This window comes from Camponotus vicinus, unplaced genomic scaffold (assembly GCF_025532165.1).
Source record: "Camponotus vicinus isolate PSW18456_S1 unplaced genomic scaffold, iyCamVici1.0 SCAF_7, whole genome shotgun sequence".
Taxonomy (NCBI): domain Eukaryota; kingdom Metazoa; phylum Arthropoda; class Insecta; order Hymenoptera; family Formicidae; genus Camponotus; species Camponotus vicinus.
The window spans coordinates 3,906,227-3,927,551 of NW_028141979.1; the positions used below are offsets into that span (position 1 = coordinate 3,906,227).

Consider the following 21,325-nt stretch of genomic DNA (forward strand, 5'->3'; position numbering starts at 1 on the left):
TCGATTTTTGACGATTGCTTAAATTTTCATTCAAATATTCCGATACATTCTGATAAAATTTGACGTGAACTTAACAGAACAAAATAGTTAATGCTTTAATCATGCTTATATTTAAAATATTATTGTATTTTAATTAAAATTAGAAATTTATGCCTTGATATTAAGATTAAAAAAAACTGTATAATCCGTTATATTAATCGACAATCACTTGACGAATTTAAAAATCTTACTCTTACGTTATATCTACTTCTATCAATAATAATAATAATATGTATTTTAATTTATATAAATATAATTATTAAAACATATTATTAAATTATATTATATAAATATAATTATTAAAAAAAATTCTGAATCAACGTATACATCATTCTTGTACATTTTCTCTAGCGCCAAATGATGATTCTAATATGCTTAGCAATTTCGACAAAATCGATTACAATCATCAAAAATGTGATTTTATGCGCGAAGCCAACTAATAAAGTTTTTAGCAAAATCAAGGTATGTTGCGATAAATAAAGAGATGCTATAATAAGGGTTGGTAGTAAGATAGGTATATGTATTATACTAAATGCAAAAAGTTACAATACATCTGATGTTTGTTCTTTTTCATTTTTTTCCATTTAACATTATTTTTTTTTTCTCTTTCCTCTTTATCGCAGTAATATTGTTTTCAATTGGTTGGTACACGCAAATTGGCCTCTGACAGACCGAAATAAAAATGTATGCTACAAAAATTCATAACTTATTAACCGCCGTCTTCTAATTATTATTATTACATTATTATAATTATTTTGTATATTTTTTCTGCATATTCTTTCCTTCGTTTTCATTATTATATATATTTATCTTTATTATTAATATTATAATATAGTTACTTAAAAACGAAAACATTCACACTAAAAATTTGCAGAGCTCTCTTTCAAGTATGTAAAGCGATGATCTCGCGTGAACTACGGTTTTGAACACGTTGTACTTGAACACACGGATATGCACATGGACGAGGACATAACATGAAGTCAAACGATGTGAGAATAATCGTGTAGAACATTTTATAATAAGTGGCAGGCGAAAATTTCGGAAGTCATAATCTGCGATTGCAAATATTAAACAACTACTATTATATATTATATCGTCCAGCGTAAAATAGTTTTTTTTCTTTCGCTCTCTCTCCCTCATATCTTTCTCTCTTTGAATACGTCAATTGTGTTGACTGAAGTACTAGATACATATATATATAGATATATATAGTATATATAAACCAGCCTCTCAAGTTGGAATAAAAATGATTCTGGAGATATAGTCTATTTTTTCGTGACGTTTAATGTACAAGAGGATATAGAATTAGAGACGATTTTTTCTTATTCATACAAATATCCCTTTAAATATGCTCTACATATGTATACAAAGTCGAAGAACAACTGGCGTTTTATTGTTTGAACTCTTTCCTAGTATACATCATCTCTCGCATACGATAAAGGGAAAATATTTTACCACTGCTGTATTATACGTGGATCTTGTCTAAATCAACGAATATATTCAATAAAGTGCAATTTACTTTTGTCAAAATTTTATTATTAACCAAGCACGTTCTGCACTTAATAATGAGCACGCCAAAGTCATGCTTATCCCTTTAACTTTGTTTTGATATTGTATTTCCTTGGGAATTGGCACAGGAAGCATATGCACATATCATGTTACTTTCTGTTTTAATTTGTATTTGTATTTATCGCTCATAATATGAGTAGTAAGTGAAAAGTAAAACTCTCAACTATATTCGTGAATGTCCACGATTTCCAAGGAATTACGAAAACTTCAGTCAAAATGTTACGAGTTGAAATTGAATTTATAGCGAGGTAACAACGTGTACGGTAGCAACGTGTTCCACTTGGTACGTTTTACATAGTTTTAAGAAGATGTCATATGTAAATGTTATAAATATTTTGTTTTTTTATTTTTAAAGATATATAGACTATGAAATAGGATGATCTCGAAAAGATTATTCTTTTAGTATCTTAATTAAATCCATATTTTAATGACATTTGAAGTGAGAGATAATAATAACTGATGTACAAACACACAATATGAAAAAGATGTATTATTAAAATTATTTTTCGTGTGTCATGCTTAATTCTTGAAAAAATTTAGATTTATTACAAATCGTTAATTACGTACGATAAAGGTTTATTACATCTTTGAAAATGAAAACTATAGGAAAAAAGCTATTCTTCCGCATTTCGAGATCCTCTTTCAGAATCACATAAAACACATGTAATATATTTTCTTTTCTGCCGCAAGGAAGAGAGAAGTGATAAAGTGCCTCACATCTTGTATATTTTTTGTTTCAGAGTTTTAATGATAAATTTTTCTTTTTTCTTTATAACAATACTATAGTGCCAATTATGTGATAACTACAAAAATTCGAAAATACGCTTCCGCGTTTTACTAAACTAACTTAGAAAAGATTTGATACACCGAATCTTCTCGTTATATTTTTTCTACATAGCGTTTAATATCTATAACGAAATTTAGATATAGGTTTAAAATTGAAACGTTATATATATCCAACGAGGATGCTTGTCCGAAAGAAGGATACTTGGTGGCAATTTTGCTTTCTTTTTTTTTCGCTAATTATCGAAAATAGCAAACCGCAGAAGCGTAGCCACGCGAAACCTATCTCTTTATCCGTGTCTGGATTAGAATGACCGCGTCGTCATCGTCGTCGTCGTCGTCCCGGGCTTTGTTAAACGAGACATCAGTATCGCGCGTATTACTATGAATATTACTCACTAGAGAGGTTGTATATTAAAAAAACGTAATATTAAACGAGCTAAGATCCCGGGCGGGCGTGCCGAGGAGTCACGGGAACGCGGTCATGTTCCAGACACGAGGTGTCGCAACGCATTTTCTCTTTATTTTCGATTACAAACTACTGCGGTTGTGGAATCGCGTTCGTGCATGATCAATGTTAAAAATCTCCACGATAATCTCGACGAAATGCAAGCTGACAAATTTTCTTTCTCTCTCTCTTTCACATACACACATACACACATACACACACAAATTCTTGCTTTCTCTCTCTTTCTCTCGCGACATGCTTTTTGTCGACATCATAAATTTACTTATTGATTGCAACGCTGCTTTATTCCTCGTCTTTCGACGCGTCGATCTTTCACATATATTATTGTATCGCTATGACTTCGATTTTTTCAAGATTCCGATTGCTCGATATTTTAGACACTTTAAAAATTGCAGGACAGTATAGTGATAATGATGAGGCCAGAAAACATATTGTCCAGTCACTAATAATCGCAGAATTGTATACGCATATTGCTCGTAAACTATTGCTGACTAGAATTCTCATTTTTGCTTTATATTCTAAATAATTTAAAGTATATGAACGTATTGAGAAATATAAATTAGAAATATAGTTATATATAAATATAAAGATTACATTACACCTAAAGAAAAGTTACAACATTTCTGAGAAAGCTGCTGCTCATACAATTGTATATGTATTTATTTCATTGAATTATATAACTTTTTTTGCATAATAATAATCACAATTTTTGTAATAGCAGCGCAGAATCTGCTGATTTTATACAGAGATTAAATCTGTACTAATTTTTATGTAGAATTCCTGATTTTACATAAAAATTTAGATTCAATATTTTGTGTATCTTTTGTTTCTCCAAAATTCACAATACGATAGAGCATTCTTATAAAAATTGCAATGTAATTAAACAAAAATCCCATAATTCAATTAAACGAATACATACACAGTTATACAAACAGCATCTTTCTCGAAATGTGATATATCCTAATTATTATTGATTACAAACTTGCAAAGAACTTTAATAAATGACTGAATTAAGAAAAAGTTACTGTACGTAAACTATATAGTTTGTTTTTGTTGATTACAGTTTTTGTTTAATGCTCATTATCAATTCTACGATAAATTAGAAAACTTGATTCTGGCCAAAACATCTCGCGACCGAAAACTTTGCGATACAACGTCAGATCATGCTCGTACGCGATTCTTACTAATTTTACCTAAACAAAAATAATAATAATAATAATAAGTATATATGTGAAGGAAGGGGAGGTAGATGCTAGAATAGAAAGATTCTATAAAAGAGGACAGAATCGTAGTAGAAGATATTGGGAGAAATAATTGTTTCTAGAAGAAAGCCGGAAAGAAGAGAAAGGAAAAACCAGGAAAAAGGTAGGCGCGAATAAAAAGTTCTGGACTGCAACAAGACGAGGTCATTGCGAGAAAACGGCGAGACCAGCTGCTGCAGTCTAGAAGCATCGTCCTCTTTGCGATCGATACCGGTCGATCGATGATCGGCAACAAGAATAGAAAAAAGAACGTATAGGAAAAAAAATTAAACTTTTCTTTTTCCTTTTTTTTACTGCGTGCAACCGGGATACAATTTTAGGATTTTATATAGTTGGAATTTTCGTATAACGGAATTCTTTCTGCGTTATCTACAGACCCTTCGCCTGCGGCAACGGGACGGTTTCATCGACGGTTGTCGAGTCAACTCAGAGAAAATACACAAGACTACGTCATAACGACACTTCGTTGCCATTTTTTCCGATGCAATCTCGTTCGCTTCGTATTGATGCGTGTAGCGAACTTTGTTTTGCTGCCGTTTCGTCTTGCAATTTGGTGAGTAGAAGAAAACGCGCCAAGACAAATGCCACGCATTATTCTAAAACTTCACAAAAAAGAGTTCCGACACAATTTCCCGATTTCAAATCACGTCCCGTCGCCTCTTTCAGTTTATTTAAATTTTCCACACTCCGAAAACGTTCTCCGTTAATTTCCTTTTGGATTTGTCGCACGGCTGCACGTGTGTCTACGTTTGCGTTCCATTTGTATACTTGGCATCGCAAAGTCCTGCGGGATTGCCCGATTGTCGATGTACGAAGGACGAACTCGAACCGATGATCGTCGGCTCTTTTTAACTTACAACACATACCACTGAGCTCGAGGTCTCGCGCAAACAGAACATAATCCTCGTCCGAGATTCGACGAAGTCGTGTCTTCTGATGTTCGAGATCGTGTTTCGTACGACTTCTTTTTTGAGCTATGTCATCTATCGGCTGTTGTTGTTGCTTGTCGAACATTGTTGCAAGCGACATTTAAGCGTATGAGGGTGGCGCCGGTAATAAAGTCATGCGGCATACGAAAGTCTTGGATTCCATTTCTCGAAATGAAGATGGCAGATGCATGATGGTACTGATGTGACTTTTACTCAATAGAGGAAATTAGGAGATTGTTACGGTTGTTGTGTACTGTGGCCGGTATTAGCGACGGTTTTGGTAACCGGGATTGCTTGGATTACCCGGTTGCCGCATGCCACCGCCGCCCCTACTGCCATCGCCTCGTGAAAACCCTCCACGACCACCTCGCGCACCGTGTTGTCCGCCTCTCATTACGCCTCCGGGTCCGCCTGATATTAAATTAATAATGAATTAGTAAGTTAAAAATTCTACTAATCTCAATAAATTGGAAAATTAATCTAGAGGTTACCTGGTCCACGTTGCTGTTGTTGTTGCTGTTGTTGCTGGCCACCCATGGATCGCATACCGCCATCGCCAGAGTTCAATCTTCCGCCACTTCCATCCATCATTCTAGGCCTCACCTTCTTTTCCTCCACATTCAACTTTTGTCCGCTCTCGTCGGGATAATAGATAGGCTAAAACAACAATCGCATGATAAGATCAGAAGGAATTCCATATTTATTAAACGGTTGTCGAAGAAGTAATCTGATATCTGTCTAAGAAACGTACCAGAGAGTTCAACACCTTTGTCACAACTTGTTGATCTTCGAACGTGATAAATCCATAATTAGGCACACGTGCAGTGTTATTTCCTCCTTGAGGACCTTTGCATCTGTCATTTGATTTACTGTGCACGCGCAATTCAGCGACTCTACCATAACGCTCAAATACTTGGCGCAAGTCATTCTCGGAAGCATTGTGTGGTAAGTTGCCCAAGAAAAGTTGATGAGCGTCACTATATTGCCCTGGTCTTGTGCCACGACGTTCTCCATCTAAAAAAAATATCATACACAATATAAAACAAAAATTGTATCTCTCAAGAAAAAAAAATGCAAATTAAGTAATTAATATACTCTCTAAAAATGAATCAGTATTATCACTGTAATCAGTACTTATAACTGCTTATAATCAGTGAGTATTTACTGTTTTTCAGTGTATATATACTACTTTCACTAGCGTGAATCAGTGTATTATCACTGAAAAACAGTAAATACTCACTGATTACAAGCAGTTATAAGCACTGTATATACAGTGATTACAGTGATAATACACTGATTCACTTTTAGAGAGTAAAAATAATTATGTGTATGTATAATAATCCTATTTCTATATTATTAAAACAAGATTACATTTTTTAAAAATCATTTTTCCAATATCTATTTCGCATTTCTTTTTACCTCTTTGTACTAGTCCTCCTCTCAGACCACGTTGTTGCTGGGGATGTTGTTGCTGCGGTGGCGGTTGATTTCCGCCCACTCGATGCGCCTGTTGTTGAACCGCGGATACGTTGTTGGAAACAGATATAGAAGTCGGTACGTTGTTTGCAGGATGCAATGGCGATCTGTCATCCAAGCGTAAATTCGTCATAGGTGGCTACAAAGAAAGATTTATTATTCATCATTTCTTCAGAAATCGTGATTTCACATCGAAATGATACTTACCGGAGACATGGACAATTTAGGAGCTTGAGGGCTAGTAACACTGGTAGTGCTTGGGAAAGACTTTACTAAAGTAGCATATGTCTTGGGTTCGCTATTGTTGACAGTAGTATTCGAAACCTGATGCTCGGGCTCGGCCTCTTGCGCGGATGCAGTAAACGCTTCTGTTTCAGGCTGGTCATTCCTTTCCTCCGTTTGAGGAGTCTGCGGTTCACTTTCAACTTGTTGTTGCTGTTGTTGTGGTTGCTCACCATTGCTTAACTCTGCCTCCTGCACAAACTGAGACTGTGTGGTTGGTTCAGTTATATACGGATGCTGTTGGGCTGGAGGCGGCGGCGGTTGTTGCTGCTGTGGTGGCTGTTGATTGATCACCTCTTCATGCACCGTACCATTCAGAACTTGCTGCAATACCGGATGAACCTGACCAATGGATGTTTGCAAATAGAACTATATTATAACCTATGGTAAACTGTAGAAATTATAGCAATGTGCAAATTCAATTTATATTCAAACTATACAATCCTGTTCTTCAACAATGTAAGATTCCTAGATTTTGTTATTATCTTTCCCTTTTTCCCTTCAATAATTGTTATGTATTGTACAGAATGTTTACTGCATTTTCAAACAGTTTTTGTACTAATAATACTTTTACTAACATGTGGCTGTGGAGGTGCAGCGTAATACATTGGTTGTTGTTGTTGAAGCGGAGGCTGCTGCGCCGGAATAAGAGGCGGTTGAGCTTGTTGCTCGGCTGCTTGAGTGGGAGCCGACAACTGTTGCGCCTGAGTCTGGTGTTCATCTTCCTCAGGTTCGGATCGACCAATTTCCTCAACCTCTCTCTCGCCGCTTTCGCCGCCATCCCCGCCGCTCACGTCAGCCTCATCCTCCTCGGGAAATATCAAGTCTTGGTAGCGGAAGATATCGTTGTGCACATAGTAAGTTTTAGGTGCCTGTACCGCCAATACGAAAGTTTGCGTGAACCGACGCATTGGTTGACCGGCGTTGGACAGTTCTCCGGATACCTACATAATGAGGTAAAGATATAGTAATAATCACATTAATCCTAAATATTTTATCTTGCAAGAGAATGTTATTTTAAGTAAATTTAAACAAATTATTACATTTATAATACAGAATAACGAAATTTTAATGATAATATAAAAATGACAAATACATTCAATACATTGTATGTACATATTTAAACATTATATCTTCTAATAAGAGAAATAAAATATAACTGTATAATTCTTTTCTATCTGACTTAACTTATATAAAGTTAATAAAAAGAGTTTACCTGGACAACAACTCCATTTTCGAGAGTAAGCTGAGAATCAACTTGACTTATTTTGGCATGACAATCACGAAAGTTCAGTTGTTGAATTTTCTGGTGTATCTGTTTTTGACCAATAGCCGGAATACACTCTCGATTGGAATCCAATCCTCCGTGTACAAAGGAAGAATGTTGATTGTAGAACCTAATTAAAAAATTTATAAAAATTGTGACTTATGCATTTAAAATATTTATTAAATTCAAACGTTGTGTCTGATTGTGATAAGAAATATGATAAAACTGTGAAAAAATTATTGATAATTCAAATACCTATGAAGATGGGCAGGAGCTTGATTCAGCAAAGTGTAATATTGTCGGACAAACTCACGACCTACACTCTGTGGAGAAGGAGATGCCTCCATGACCATTTTCTTACTTTCTTACTTTTAAAGCGATATTTTGCTGGAAATAGCAAATTAAATGTAAAATCTTAAAATTATTAAGGCAGATATCTGAAACAAAAAAAAGCACACATTGCAAGTTAATATAGTATCAAGATTAAAACACATCGTAAGTTAATATACTATCAAAAATTTTTTATAAAATTACTAGTATCATGAATTCAACATATCGATAGAATTTATATTTTTTATAGCACAAAGAGATTCCTTATATGGCAATATAATATCCTAATAGGATAAAATTCACAAAACCTTTATTAATATACATTAAAAATTACTTTTATTATTATAAATTATACAATACAAATTACAATATAAAGTTGAGCAAGCAGTAATATCTGAATGTAATTTTTTCCGTCACATACTGTTTTTATTAGAACATTTAACATTAAAAAATCAACTCAACTTACATATACAAATTTTGAAGAATAAAACATTGATATAAAATTTCTCTAGCATTATTATTAATCATACACGCAGTTACATACACAAATAACTTTGCAGTATAAATAAATATTATAGATATATACAAAAAAGCAAGAATGTATCAGTTTCAATCATTTTATCATTTTTCTTGAAACAATCTATAGAAATATATTATTTCTAATATATAAATATGTGAGACTCATATATATTATTCATTATTTAAATATCTTGCTCATTAATATTTCATACGATGTGAAATCGATTTTAAATTACAGGTCGACATTGTTAAACTGCTCATGCCATTATATAGTAAATATGCATTGTAATGATAACATTTTTAAGCAAAGTAAGCCCATATAATTGGAATCTCGGAATCGGAGATGTACGCAGGTATATCTCTCTACGTAATCCGCGGATATCCTCAGGCCATCCGAATAGCCGCGCGCCCACGCGCGCACGCGCACGTACGCAAGAGCTTATCCAAAATCCGTTTTATCATGTAGCAGACAAATAATCGGAGCGATACGGCAATCACAAAGGGACTGGCAACGCGCGTAGCGCATGGCAAAATTTTCGCATGCCATCTCTCCTCTCCTCTCCCCCCACCTTCCGAAAGAGACCGCCGTTTCTCCATCTCTCTCTCTCTCTCTCTACCCAACAATCCCAACCACGCTGCAACTAATGTACATATCCCGTAGCACGTGTCTCTCTCTCTTTCCGTTCTTCCCCCCCGAGAGGATTCACCTCTCTAGAAAATTCGCTTTTCGCAGCTCGCGTCCGCGACGCGGATGAGGGACGAGACAAAGAAGGCTGGGAAGGAGCACGCGTTGGAAGAGCACGCGAACGGGATCGCGTCGCTCTCGCTTCCATCTCGTGGATGCGAGAGTGCGCGGTCGCGCCCGGTCGCTCGCGCAAGCATGGCGATGTTTCCCAATAAAGGGCCGCGACACGCCAACGCGAACGAACGAGTCGAGGCCCCGGGATCGTCGACGACAGGCCGGGGATTCTCCTGGGTAGCGGGTCAAATCACGTCCAAGCAGAAGCCACGATTCGACAACGTGCTCTGGTCGATGCTTCTCGGGACGTGCGCGAAGCTACGAGAGCGAACGATAGGATAGCTCTCGTCGAGGGATAGGAGCGATAAACGACGGCGGTTGTAATGGGAATGTTGGGGTGCCTTTACCTTTATTTGAAGCGCTCTCGCGTTTGCAGGACGAAGACGCGGCTCTGGCACCTCCACGCGGCCGGCAGCGGCTGCTTTTGTCGCGCGGGAAGCCGACGAACGAGCGCGGTAAACGAGCTTTGCTAGGGTGAGACGCCTCACGCGCGAGCAAACTCCGAGAACACAGAGCCCACGGTCGCGATATCAATTATAAAAACAGTTCGCAGCGTCGTATGTATATCGTATAAGTGTGCGAATTACTCTTACTCTCTCCCGCTGTGTAGTGATCGTAGCGGCGCTATGTCAGCAAATGCAGCACGCAGAGGGACCAGCAACATACGGAAGCGTCGTTGAGACTCAGATGGACGTGCCGATCCGGCGTATCGTGCCGGAAGCTACTCGGACGCCAGCGGCGAAGACGGAAACTAAGAATTTTCCGATGCCGAATTGGCCGGGAGACGAGTTTCCAGATGGAATTTTTCCCGCGCCTGCGCTCCGACTAGTTTTTGTTTGTATTCTTGAACTGGCTGCACTTTTTAGTACATTAGTGCAGAAAGTTCAGGAATAAAAAACAAATCTATTATTCTTACTATTTTTCTTGTACATTATAATTTGGAAAATCTATAAACAGAGCTTTTCACAAAGGATAATTTCATAAATTCTTGCCTTCGAAATTTCAGAAATTAAGATTCTCTTTGTTCATGTCGGCAGCGGGTGGGATCCAATTGACCACGTCGCCAATTGGTCAATTCAAAATAGCAACTCTTTGATTGGTTAATCATTGCTGGTTACCCTAGCCATAGGTCGATATAATTGGCTGTGATCAATCGCAACGTGGTCAAAAGGGACGCCCCTGTCGGGCAGAGAGAAGACTGAGAGATGTCATGGCCTGCTTTTAGGTGATCCCTGAAAGCGATACTCCCTCTATGGACATTGAAAACGTGGACATGAACTACAAAGCCAATGTTCATGAATGTTCTCAGAGGGTAATATATAATGTGCACAATTTCTGGTTTTGTTCCGTGCTATGTGCACGAAATGCCGGTAGCACCAGAGTATAACAATCATTATTTTGAAAATAATATATAAATATGATAAATAATAATTTTTATAAAAATAATTTTTATAAATTACTTACCTATATATGTATGTATGTGTGCCCATACGTTGTCCAAATGATTTTAAATATAAGAACAGACTATATGAATATCGGCGTATGTTACCGCCGGCATAGCTCTCACGTTCATGAGAGTACTGAAACCTTCTCACCTGGCAAATGCCTTCGTTAAGGCGGAGATACAGGGGAGGAAAAATTGAGGAGGAAAAATTTTTTTATTTATTTTTTATTTTTTTTAATAGAGTTTTGAAACAGAAAATATAATACATATAAAAAATATATATTACATAATTATAATATATACAACGTAAATTATAATTAATTTGCAATTACATAAAAAACATTACAAAATATTAAATTATGTAATATAAAAATAATTACATTACAAAAATATATATATTACAAAATTTAATGCAGAATATATAAAATACAATGCATTAGAAATATGTATGTATTACAAAATATAATACAAATTTAATATAAACTATAAATTTAAACTTAATACAAAATAAAATTTATTACACGAAAGTGTCCAAAGTATACGTATAATATAAAATTTACTAAAAATTTTTACATAGACCAGACAAGACTGATTAGTGATGACTAATTACGCGATATTTATTATTAATAATCGACATAGAATAATAGAATTTAATTAGTTTTATATAAATAACGTATAAACGTAAATAATCATGATCAAAAGAGTCATTAATAAAATTATTGATCATTTCTTCGATTGTAGAACAAAGTACTTGCATTATTGACGCATTTCGTGCAGACCATGAAAAGAAATATTTAAAATGTGTAAAGATAGAACAAGCTTTGATGTAAATCAAAGATTAAATTACAAAATAAATTGCGATTTAAAATTCACGAGAAAACGGGACGAATAAATAAATCGACAATAATCGAATATTCAATTGCGAGATACGCATAATTTTTATAATATAATAATCGAATCAATAGACACGCGTGCAATATAATTATTATCACACAAATGTTGACAGACGAAGATATTTTAGCAAACATTTGTGATCCGTATTGTTTATGAACATAAAATTCACCGTCCGATTTATTTGCGATTAATATATACGCGACTTTATACGAATTTCACGATTGAGAATAAAATACATATCCTATTTCGCGCATGATTAGCTGAATAAGAAGAAATGAGCTCTATAAGCTTTAAAATATAATTAAAAATCGCGTTGTGGCCACGTTTAATAGAAAATAACGGAACGAATGATTTTCATTAATATAGTTATCGATCGTCTTTTAAATTATAGAAGAAAATATTTGCACTACCAGCATTTTGCACGAACAATTAAAAACAATATTCAAAGACGTGGAAAGATAAACAAAGCTTCAATGTATAAGTCAACAATTAAATTATAAGATAAATCGCGATTTAAAATTCACGAGAAAACGCGACGAATAAATAAGTCGATAATATGCGGAATATTTGATCGCGATACGTATAATTTTTATAATATAATAATCGAAGCTCTCAATAGACACGTGCGCGATATAATTATTATCACGTAAATATAGAAAATCGAAAATATTTCAACAATCATTTGAGATCTGTAATGTTTGTGAATATGCAATTCAGCGACCGAATTACTGCGAATTTTTATAAGATATATCGCGATTTAAAATTCGCGATAAAACGAGACGATAAATAAATCGATAAAATTGAAAATATTAAATTGCAGATACGTGAGTGACATACCGATAATCCGATAAAAAGAGGAGCGATCTTAAAAATGGAGAACGATTAACATCTTGTTTCTACATCAGATTTCGCAAGATCAATCTGCGAAGAAAAGTTAAGTGATCCGTTGAACGTCGGGAATTCCATCGTAGGAGGGAACGAATCCTGGATCTTCCGGACTATTCCCGATAGCAATGATTTCAGTATTAAATCAAAGACAATTATCCCTCGTCATTATTTTCAATTCACGAAATTGATATTCACGTCAGAAAACATGTTCTTCCATTACTAAGAAATATATTTCTTTATTGAAAATTAAATGGATATAACCTTTGTCATTGAAATGTGATTACGAACGATTATATTTATAAATAATAAAATACATGCATTATTGGAGTTTGTGTTAAATGTGCGAACACATAATTTGGGGTGCCGTCTGCGCGCGCGAGACGAATCGAACCCGATAACAGCAAGATTTAAAAAATTTCAATTCGAAAAGTGTTTAAAATAAAATAAATGAAATAATTTTAAATATATAATTAATTCTAGATTAATTCTCTAGATTCTTATTCTTGTAACGTTTAAATTAATAATTTTTTTTCTTTTAATCAATATCTTACTGATATAAGGGTACCCATTCGATTCGTCTCTAAATTTTTAAGTATTCGCACATTTTATGTAACATTCATGTATAATTTCGCGTATATATAATATATAACATTATTAAAGATTATAAAAATATTTTGGATACGTGAATTTGTGCATGTATTTTATTATACATATATATAAAATGGTATGTACCTAAAAATTAATATTTCAAAATGGCGATGGATGTCCAATACCTGCAAATAGTTTCTTAAAAGAAACTAAAAATTAATGTTAATATCCCCAGCACCTAGAAATAATTTTTCAAAAGAGACAAATTATATTAATTAAAAATATATTCGTTCGTAATCATCTTTATCAAAAAATTTATACAAATTAGTTACAATATGAAATTACTTGAAAAATCAAAATTTATACACAACGCTATATCCATATTTAATCTACTATTAAATTTTTCTGGCATTATATATATAGACAATAATAATACCAATCCTAATAATGATAGAACATTTTTACGAAGAAAAGAAAAGATACATTTTTCTTATTTAAATATGTATTATTTAAATTAATTCGACGTTAAAGAAGCGTATCGTCGCTGAATTACTACCGAAATCATTACTTTCGGAAATTGCCAGGAAAACCTGGGATTAATTCCAATCTTAGAATAAAAATTCCCAATTTTTAACAGGGCACCGAACTAGACGTCGCGAATGGATCTCACAAGAACCGATGAGAAATAATTCTCCATGATGAAAATCGTTTCGACTCCTCGGCGGTACGAGCAACTTTCATTAACGTTTATTTAACGGAAGGAACAACGATAACTCTTTTATTAAAACGACAATTTTGTCTATGAACGCGAAAGGAACGCGGGAAAAACACGGTGATTTCGCAACCGTAATTTATTAATTTATTTATGAATATTTTCCGATACGAAATTCGTAAGTACAAATGTAACTGAAAAACAAATTATTAAATTCATAATAATTAACTCGCGATTCTATAATATCGAAGATGATTAAATTTTGTGAAGCTAATATTTAATCGTTGACTTATCACATCGAATCTTCACACTCTTATTCGATAATTCTGTATATTTAATTAGCAATATTTAGGAATATTATCTGACGAGAGGGACAGCGATAAAAATCTTTTGTTAAAACGATAATTTTGTATAAGAACTTGTATTAAAAATTTTATATTTGATCGCGCGATGTATATACTTAATATGTATACCTATACATTAGACGGCACTCCCGGTTTCGGTACGAGCGAAAATCCCATTTCACTTACGAAAATCAACTTCGAGCCAACCGGTCGGGATTGCAACGATACAACGAGCAAGGACTAAGCTCAAACCGGAAAGAAGACGAAACGATTGACGGAAATAGAGGAAAATGAAGTTCACCAACTCTTTTTCGCGCATAATTATCCTATCTCGTATCGAACCTGGACCCGCTAAGCACGATTTCAGGTGCTCCGCCCGGACATATTATGCCTCCCGCGGTTGCTATATGCTACACCAGGCTAGTAGACGGCAAAAGAAGAGGATACCCACATTTTTTAAATGCTTACATTCAGCAATTTAGAAAATGGGGAGGCAACCCCTTTTACCGAGCGAAAATCGTGCCTAGGGGAATCCACTCGACTCCTCGACAGGGTTAACACACGCAGTGCGTGTGGCTGTAGACGAGCAAAGAGAAGGGACCCATTGACGACCATTCCGAGCAATCGATCGAGTTCTAACTAATTCGGGCCGAATCACTTGACGAAGCACGAAGCAAGAGTGTACGTTGCATAGCAACATGTGCAAACTCGAAACATCCCGGTTAGTTGGCATCGGAAGTAGAGACTCGTAACAATAAGGAAATTGGGATTTTTATACGAAAAGTCCAACGCGGAAGCGCAAAAACGCGACGACGCGAGAATACGGACAACGCGGAAATGCGGTAACGAAATGCCGCCGTCCGCGACATGTTGACGGCACCGACGATGGAAAGTCGATGACGCAATGTAACTCTTTTATTAAAACGACAATCTCGTCTAAGAACGCCAAAAAGAACGCGGGAAGAACATGGTGTTTTCGCAACCGTAATTTATTAATCTATTTAAGAATATTTTCCGATACGAAATTCGTAAATACAAATATAACTGAAAAGCAAATTATTAAATTCATAATAATTAACTCGCGATCCTATAATAGCGAAGGTGACGCGAAGAGAACGCGGAAAGAACACGGTATTTTCGCAATCATAATTTAATAATTTATTTTAAGAATATTCAGTTCCGCGCGATATGGAATTCATAAATAGATAAATCTAACGGAAAGCATATCATTAAATTTATAATAATTGACTCACGATTCTACATTTTATATAAAAATTTTCCGAATTTATTAATGACTCTTTGATATGAAAATATAAACAGTTATTCTTTTACGAATATTTCAAAAACATATACTATAGAAACAAATATGTTAATTTAACGAATTAATATTATACGTATACTTACGTATAATCATGTACATATAATATATACGTATAATCATTATACGTACACTTTCGATAATTTTTCGTGTAAATTACATAAGAATGTATTCACGTAATTTACAATCGTAAATACAATTTCATGTAATATAATTATAGTTATAATTGTATTTTATACAACTATGTCAATAATTAAAAATATCATTATTAGATTATAATTAATATACAATTATAACTATTTACAATTTTCATCGTAAATAGACACAATACGATTTACAATCGTAAATACAATTTCATGTAATATAATTATAGTTATAATTGTATTTTATACAACTATGTCAATAATTAAAAATATCAATATTAGATTATAATTAATATACAATTATAACTATTTACAATTTACAAAACACAATTTGTTAATTACAAAGTATAATTTACAAAATATAATTTATGATGTTATCAATATCAAAAAAATGTACTCGATTTATTCAAATGTTTAATAACATAAATAATTTGATATTGATAACATTTACATTTGGACTTAATATTATAGCTATATATTAATTTACACATTTATATGATATATTTTTAATTTTTAAAATCAAATATAACATGCTAAAATATATCTTGAACATTTATAATTATGCAATTTGTTTAATCTTCTTGAAAATAATTTTGATAACTTAAATTTCATTTTTAAAACATTTTTAAAAATAAATTCAATTTAAGTTTTTAAGAATAATTTTAAATTATTACAAAGAATTACAAAAGTATCCAAAATATACGTATAATATGAAATTTATTAAAAATTTCTACATAGTCCAAACAAGGCTGATTAACGATGATGAATTACGCGATATTTATTATTAATAATCGACATACAATAATGGAATTTAAGAATAGAAATTAGTTTTATATAAATAACGCTTAAACATAAATAATCGTGATCAAAAGGGTCATTAATAAAATTATTGATAGTTTTTCCGATAAAGAAAGTATTTGCATTACTAGCACATTTTATGTAGATTATTAATATTCAAAACGCGAAAAGATAGATCAAGCTTCGATGTAAATCAATGATTAAAGTACAAGATAAATAACAATTTAAAATTCGCGAGAGAGCGATAACGAATAAATAAATCGATTATTAGGAATAGTTGATTACGATATGCATAATTTTTGTAATATGATAATCGAAACCGCTAATAGACAGCGCGCGACATAATTATTATCAAACAAATGCGAAGATATTTCGAAACATTTGAGATTTATAATATTTGCGAATATAGAATTTATTACAAATTTTTAGAAGATAAATCGTGATTTACAATTCGCGAGAAGACGCGACAAATAAATAAATCGACAATATTCGGAATATTTGATTGCGATATGTATAATTTTTATAATATAATCGGAGCCCCTAATAGACACGCGTGATATAATTAATAGAGAATAACGGGTTTAATAGAGAATAACGGAACGAATAATTTTATCAAAGTCTCTCTCTAATAATTTAACTATCTAACTATATCTCTAACTATCGATGTATTAGTAAAGTTTAATAAGATTTATATAATGATTTAAATAATCGCGATTTTAATCATTAATAAAATTATCGATCATCTTCTTAAATAGTAAAAGAAATATTTGCACTATTAGCGCAGACTATAAAAGACAATATTCAAAGACGTGGAAAGGTAGACAAAGTTTCGACGTATAAGTCAACGATTAAATTATAAGATAATATTAAGTTATAAGATAAATCGCGATTTACAATTCACGAGAAGACGCGACAAATAAATAAATCGACAATATTCGGAATATTTGATTGCGATATGTATAATTTTAATAATATAATCGGAGCACCTAATAGACACGCGCGATATAATTACTATCACGCACAAGTGCAAAGATATTTCGACAGATGTTTAAGGTCTGTAATATTTGCGAATTTATTTGCGATTAATACGCTATTTTATAGAAATATCGCGATTGAAAAATACATATTGAAAATACATACATCTCGCGCATGATTAGTTAAATGAAATAAAATGAATCTTAAGACTTTACAATTTTAAATATAATTAACATATAATTAAAAAATCACGTTGTTCGCCACGTTTAATAGAGAATAACGGAACAAATAATTTTATCAAAATCCCTCTCTAATAATTTAACTATCTAACTATATCTCTAACTATCGATGTATTAGTAGAGTTTAATAAGATTTATATAATGATTTAAATAATCGAGATGAATCATTAATAAAATTATCGGTCATCTTCTTAAATAATAAAAAAAAAATATTTGCACTACTAGCGAAGACTATAAAAGACAATATTCAAAGACGTGGAAAGATAGACAAAGTTTCGACGTATAAGTCAACGATTAAATTATAAGATAAATCGCGATTTAAAATTCCCGAGAAAACGCGACGAATAAATATAATGATCGAAGTGTCTCTCAATAGACACGAGCGCGATATAATTATTATCACGTAAGTATAAAAAATCAAAAATATTTCAACAATCATTTGAGGTCTGTAATGTTTGTGAATATACAATTCACCGACCAATTTACTTGCAAATTTTTATAAGATAAATCGCTATTTAAAATTCGCGATAAAACGCGACGAATAAATAAATCGATAATATTAAAAATATTCAATTGCAGATACGATTGCGAGTGACATACCGGTAATATCCGATAAAAAGAGGAGCGATCTTAAAAATGGAGAACGATTAACATCTTGTTTCTACATCAGATTTCGCAAGATCAATCTGCGAAGAAAAGTTAAGTGATCCGTTGAACGTCGGGAATTCCATCGTAAAAGGGAACGAATCCTGGATCTTCCGGACTATTCCCGATAGCAATGATTTCAGTATTAAATCAAAGACAATTATCCCTCGTCATTATTTTCAATTCACGAAATTGATATTCACGTCAGAAAACATGTTCTTCCATTACTAAGAAATATATTTCTTTATTGAAAATTAAATGGATATAACCTTTGTCATTGAAATGTGATTACGAACGATTATATTTATAAATAATAAAATACATGTATTATTGGAGTTTGTGTTAAACGTGCGAACACATAATTTGGGGTACCGTCTGCGCGCGCGAGACGAATCGAACCCGATAACAGCAAGATTTAAAAAATTTCAATTCGAACAGTGTTCAAAATAAAATAAATGAAATAATTTTAAATATATAATTAATTCTAGATTAATTCTCTAGATTCTTATTCTTGTAACGTTTAAATTAATAATTTTTTTTTTCTTTTAATCAATATCTTACTGATATAAGGGTACCCATTCGATTCATCTCTAAATTTTTAAGTATTCGCACATTTTATGTAACATTCATGTATAATTTCGCGTATATATAATATATAACATTATTAAAGATTATAAAAATATTTTGGATACGTGAATTTGTGCATGTATTTTATTATACATATATATATAAAATGATATATATATCTGAAAACTAATATTCTAAATTGGCGATGGATGTCCAATACTTGCAAATAGTTTTTTAAAAGAAACTAAAAACTACTATTAATATCCCCAGTACCAAGAAATAATTTTTCAAATGAGATAATTAATTAATAATTAATAAAATATATTTGTTCGTAAGCATTTATATCAAAAAATTAATAAAAATTTATTACAATATGAAATTTCTTGAAAAATTAAAGTTTATACACAACGCTATATCCATATTTAATCTACTATTAAATTTTTCTGGCATTATATATATAGACAGTAATAATACCAATCCTAATAATGATAGAACATTTTTAATGAAGAAAAAAAAAGATACATTTCTCTCATCTAAATATATATTATTTAAATTAATTCGACGTTAAAGAAGTGTATCGTCCTCGAATTACTACCGAAATCATTGCTTTCGGAAATTGCCAGGAAAACCTGGGATTAATTCCAATCTTACAATAAAAATTCCCAATTTTTAACAGGGCACCGAACTAGACGTCGCGAATGAATCTCACAAGAACCGATGAGAAATAATTCTCCATGATGAAAATCGTTTCGACTCCTCGGCGGTACGAGCAACTTTCATTAACGTTTATTTAACGGAAGGAACAACGATAACTCTTTTATTAAAACGACAATCTTGTCTATGAACGCGAAAAGAACGCGGGAAAAACACGGTGATTTCGCAACCGTAATTTATTAATTTATTTATGAATATTTTCCGATACGAAATTCGTAAGTACAAATGTAACTGAAAAACAAATTATTAAATTCATAATAATTAACTCGCGATTCTATAATATCGAAGATGATTAAATTTTATGAAGCTAATATTTAATCGTTGACTTATCATATCGAATCTTCACAGTCTTATTCGATAATTCTGTATATTTAATTAGCAATATTTAGGAATATTATCTGACGAGAGGGACAGCGATAAAAATCTTTTGTTAAAACGATAATTTTGTATAAGAACTTATATTAAAAATTTTATATTTGATCGCGCGATGTATATACTTAATATGTATACCTATACATTAGACGGCACTCCCGGTTTCGGTACGAGCGAAAACCCCATTTCACTTACGAAAATCAATTTCGAGCCAACCGGTCGGGATTGCAACGATACAACGAGCAAGGACTAAGCCCAAACCGGAAAGAAGACGAAACGATTGACGGAAATAGAGGAAAATGAAGTTCACCAACTCTTTTTCGCGCATAATTATCCTATCTCGTATCGAACCTGGACCCGCTAAGCACGATTTCAGGTGCTCCGCCCGGACATATTATGCCTCCCGCGGTTGCTATATGCTACACCAGGCTAGTAGACGGCAAAAGAAGAGGATACCCACATTTTCTAAATGCTTACATTCAGCAATTTAGAAAATGGGGAGGCAACCCCTTTTACCGAGCGAAAATCGTGCCTAGGGGAATCCACTCGACTCCTCGACAGGGTTAACACACGCAGTGCGTGTGGCTGTAGACGAGCAAAGAGGAGGGACCCATTGACGACCATTCCGAGCAATCGATCGAGTTCTAACTAATTCGGACCGAATCACTTGACGAAGCACGAAGCAAGAGTGTACGTTGCATAGCAACGTGTGCAAACTCGAAACATCCCGGTTAGTTGGCATCGGAAGTAGAGACTCGTAACAATAAGGAAATTAGGATTTTTATACGAAAAGTCCAACGCGGAAGCGCGAAAACGTGACGACGCGAGAATACTACAACGCGGAAATGCGGTAACGAAATGCCGCCGTCCGCGACACGTTGACGGCACTGACGATGGAAAGTCACGATGACGCAATGTAACTCTTTTATTAAAACGACAATCTCGTCTAAGAACGCCAAA

At 33.3% G+C, this 21,325-nt stretch overlaps 1 protein-coding gene and 2 long non-coding RNA genes across 5 annotated transcripts; 2 read left to right on the forward strand and 1 right to left on the reverse strand.

The window, feature by feature from the left end:
* Positions 1-538: 538 nt before the first annotated feature.
* On the reverse strand, positions 539-10,415 carry Rin (ras GTPase-activating protein-binding protein 2). 3 transcript variants are annotated; one of them, XM_083104230.1, is made up of 9 exons: positions 10,318-10,415; positions 8,332-8,513; positions 8,026-8,206; positions 7,388-7,753; positions 6,735-7,178; positions 6,471-6,666; positions 5,803-6,065; positions 5,543-5,708; positions 539-5,462 (listed from the first exon to the last, which is right to left on the reverse strand). In XM_083104230.1, exons 2-9 carry the CDS (start codon positions 8,427-8,429, stop codon positions 5,317-5,319), a joined length of 1,860 nt encoding a protein of 619 aa, XP_082960356.1. In that variant the 5' UTR covers positions 8,430-8,513; positions 10,318-10,415; the 3' UTR covers positions 539-5,316. The 3 variants fall into 3 exon arrangements, with proteins under 3 accessions (XP_082960356.1, XP_082960355.1, XP_082960357.1); XM_083104229.1 differs by having other exon boundaries at positions 10,072-10,374; XM_083104231.1 differs by having other exon boundaries at positions 6,735-7,151; positions 10,072-10,373.
* Positions 10,416-12,891: 2,476 nt separating this feature from the next.
* Positions 12,892-15,237, forward strand: LOC145974835 (uncharacterized). The gene is made up of 3 exons (XR_014439815.1): positions 12,892-12,995; positions 14,176-14,262; positions 14,735-15,237. It is a non-coding gene; the product is annotated as an uncharacterized LOC145974835 (long non-coding RNA).
* A 3,465-nt stretch (positions 15,238-18,702) lies between these two features.
* On the forward strand, positions 18,703-20,542 carry LOC145974577 (uncharacterized). Its single transcript, XR_014439738.1, has 3 exons — positions 18,703-18,765; positions 19,956-20,042; positions 20,515-20,542. It is a non-coding gene; the product is annotated as an uncharacterized LOC145974577 (long non-coding RNA).
* The last annotated feature ends 783 nt before the right edge of the window (positions 20,543-21,325 follow it).

Excerpts from the sequence above, each read along its gene's own strand:
- Rin (XM_083104230.1), bottom strand. The coding sequence starts at position 8,429 with ATGGTCATGGAGGCATCTCCTTCTCCACAGAGTGTAGGTCGTGAGTTT. Across the intron at positions 8,207-8,331 it reads GCTCCTGCCCATCTTCATAG|GTTCTACAATCAACATTCTT; the intron begins GTATTTGAATTA and ends TTTTTTAATTAG. Across the intron at positions 7,754-8,025 it reads AAAATGGAGTTGTTGTCCAG|GTATCCGGAGAACTGTCCAA; the intron begins GTAAACTCTTTT and ends CTCATTATGTAG.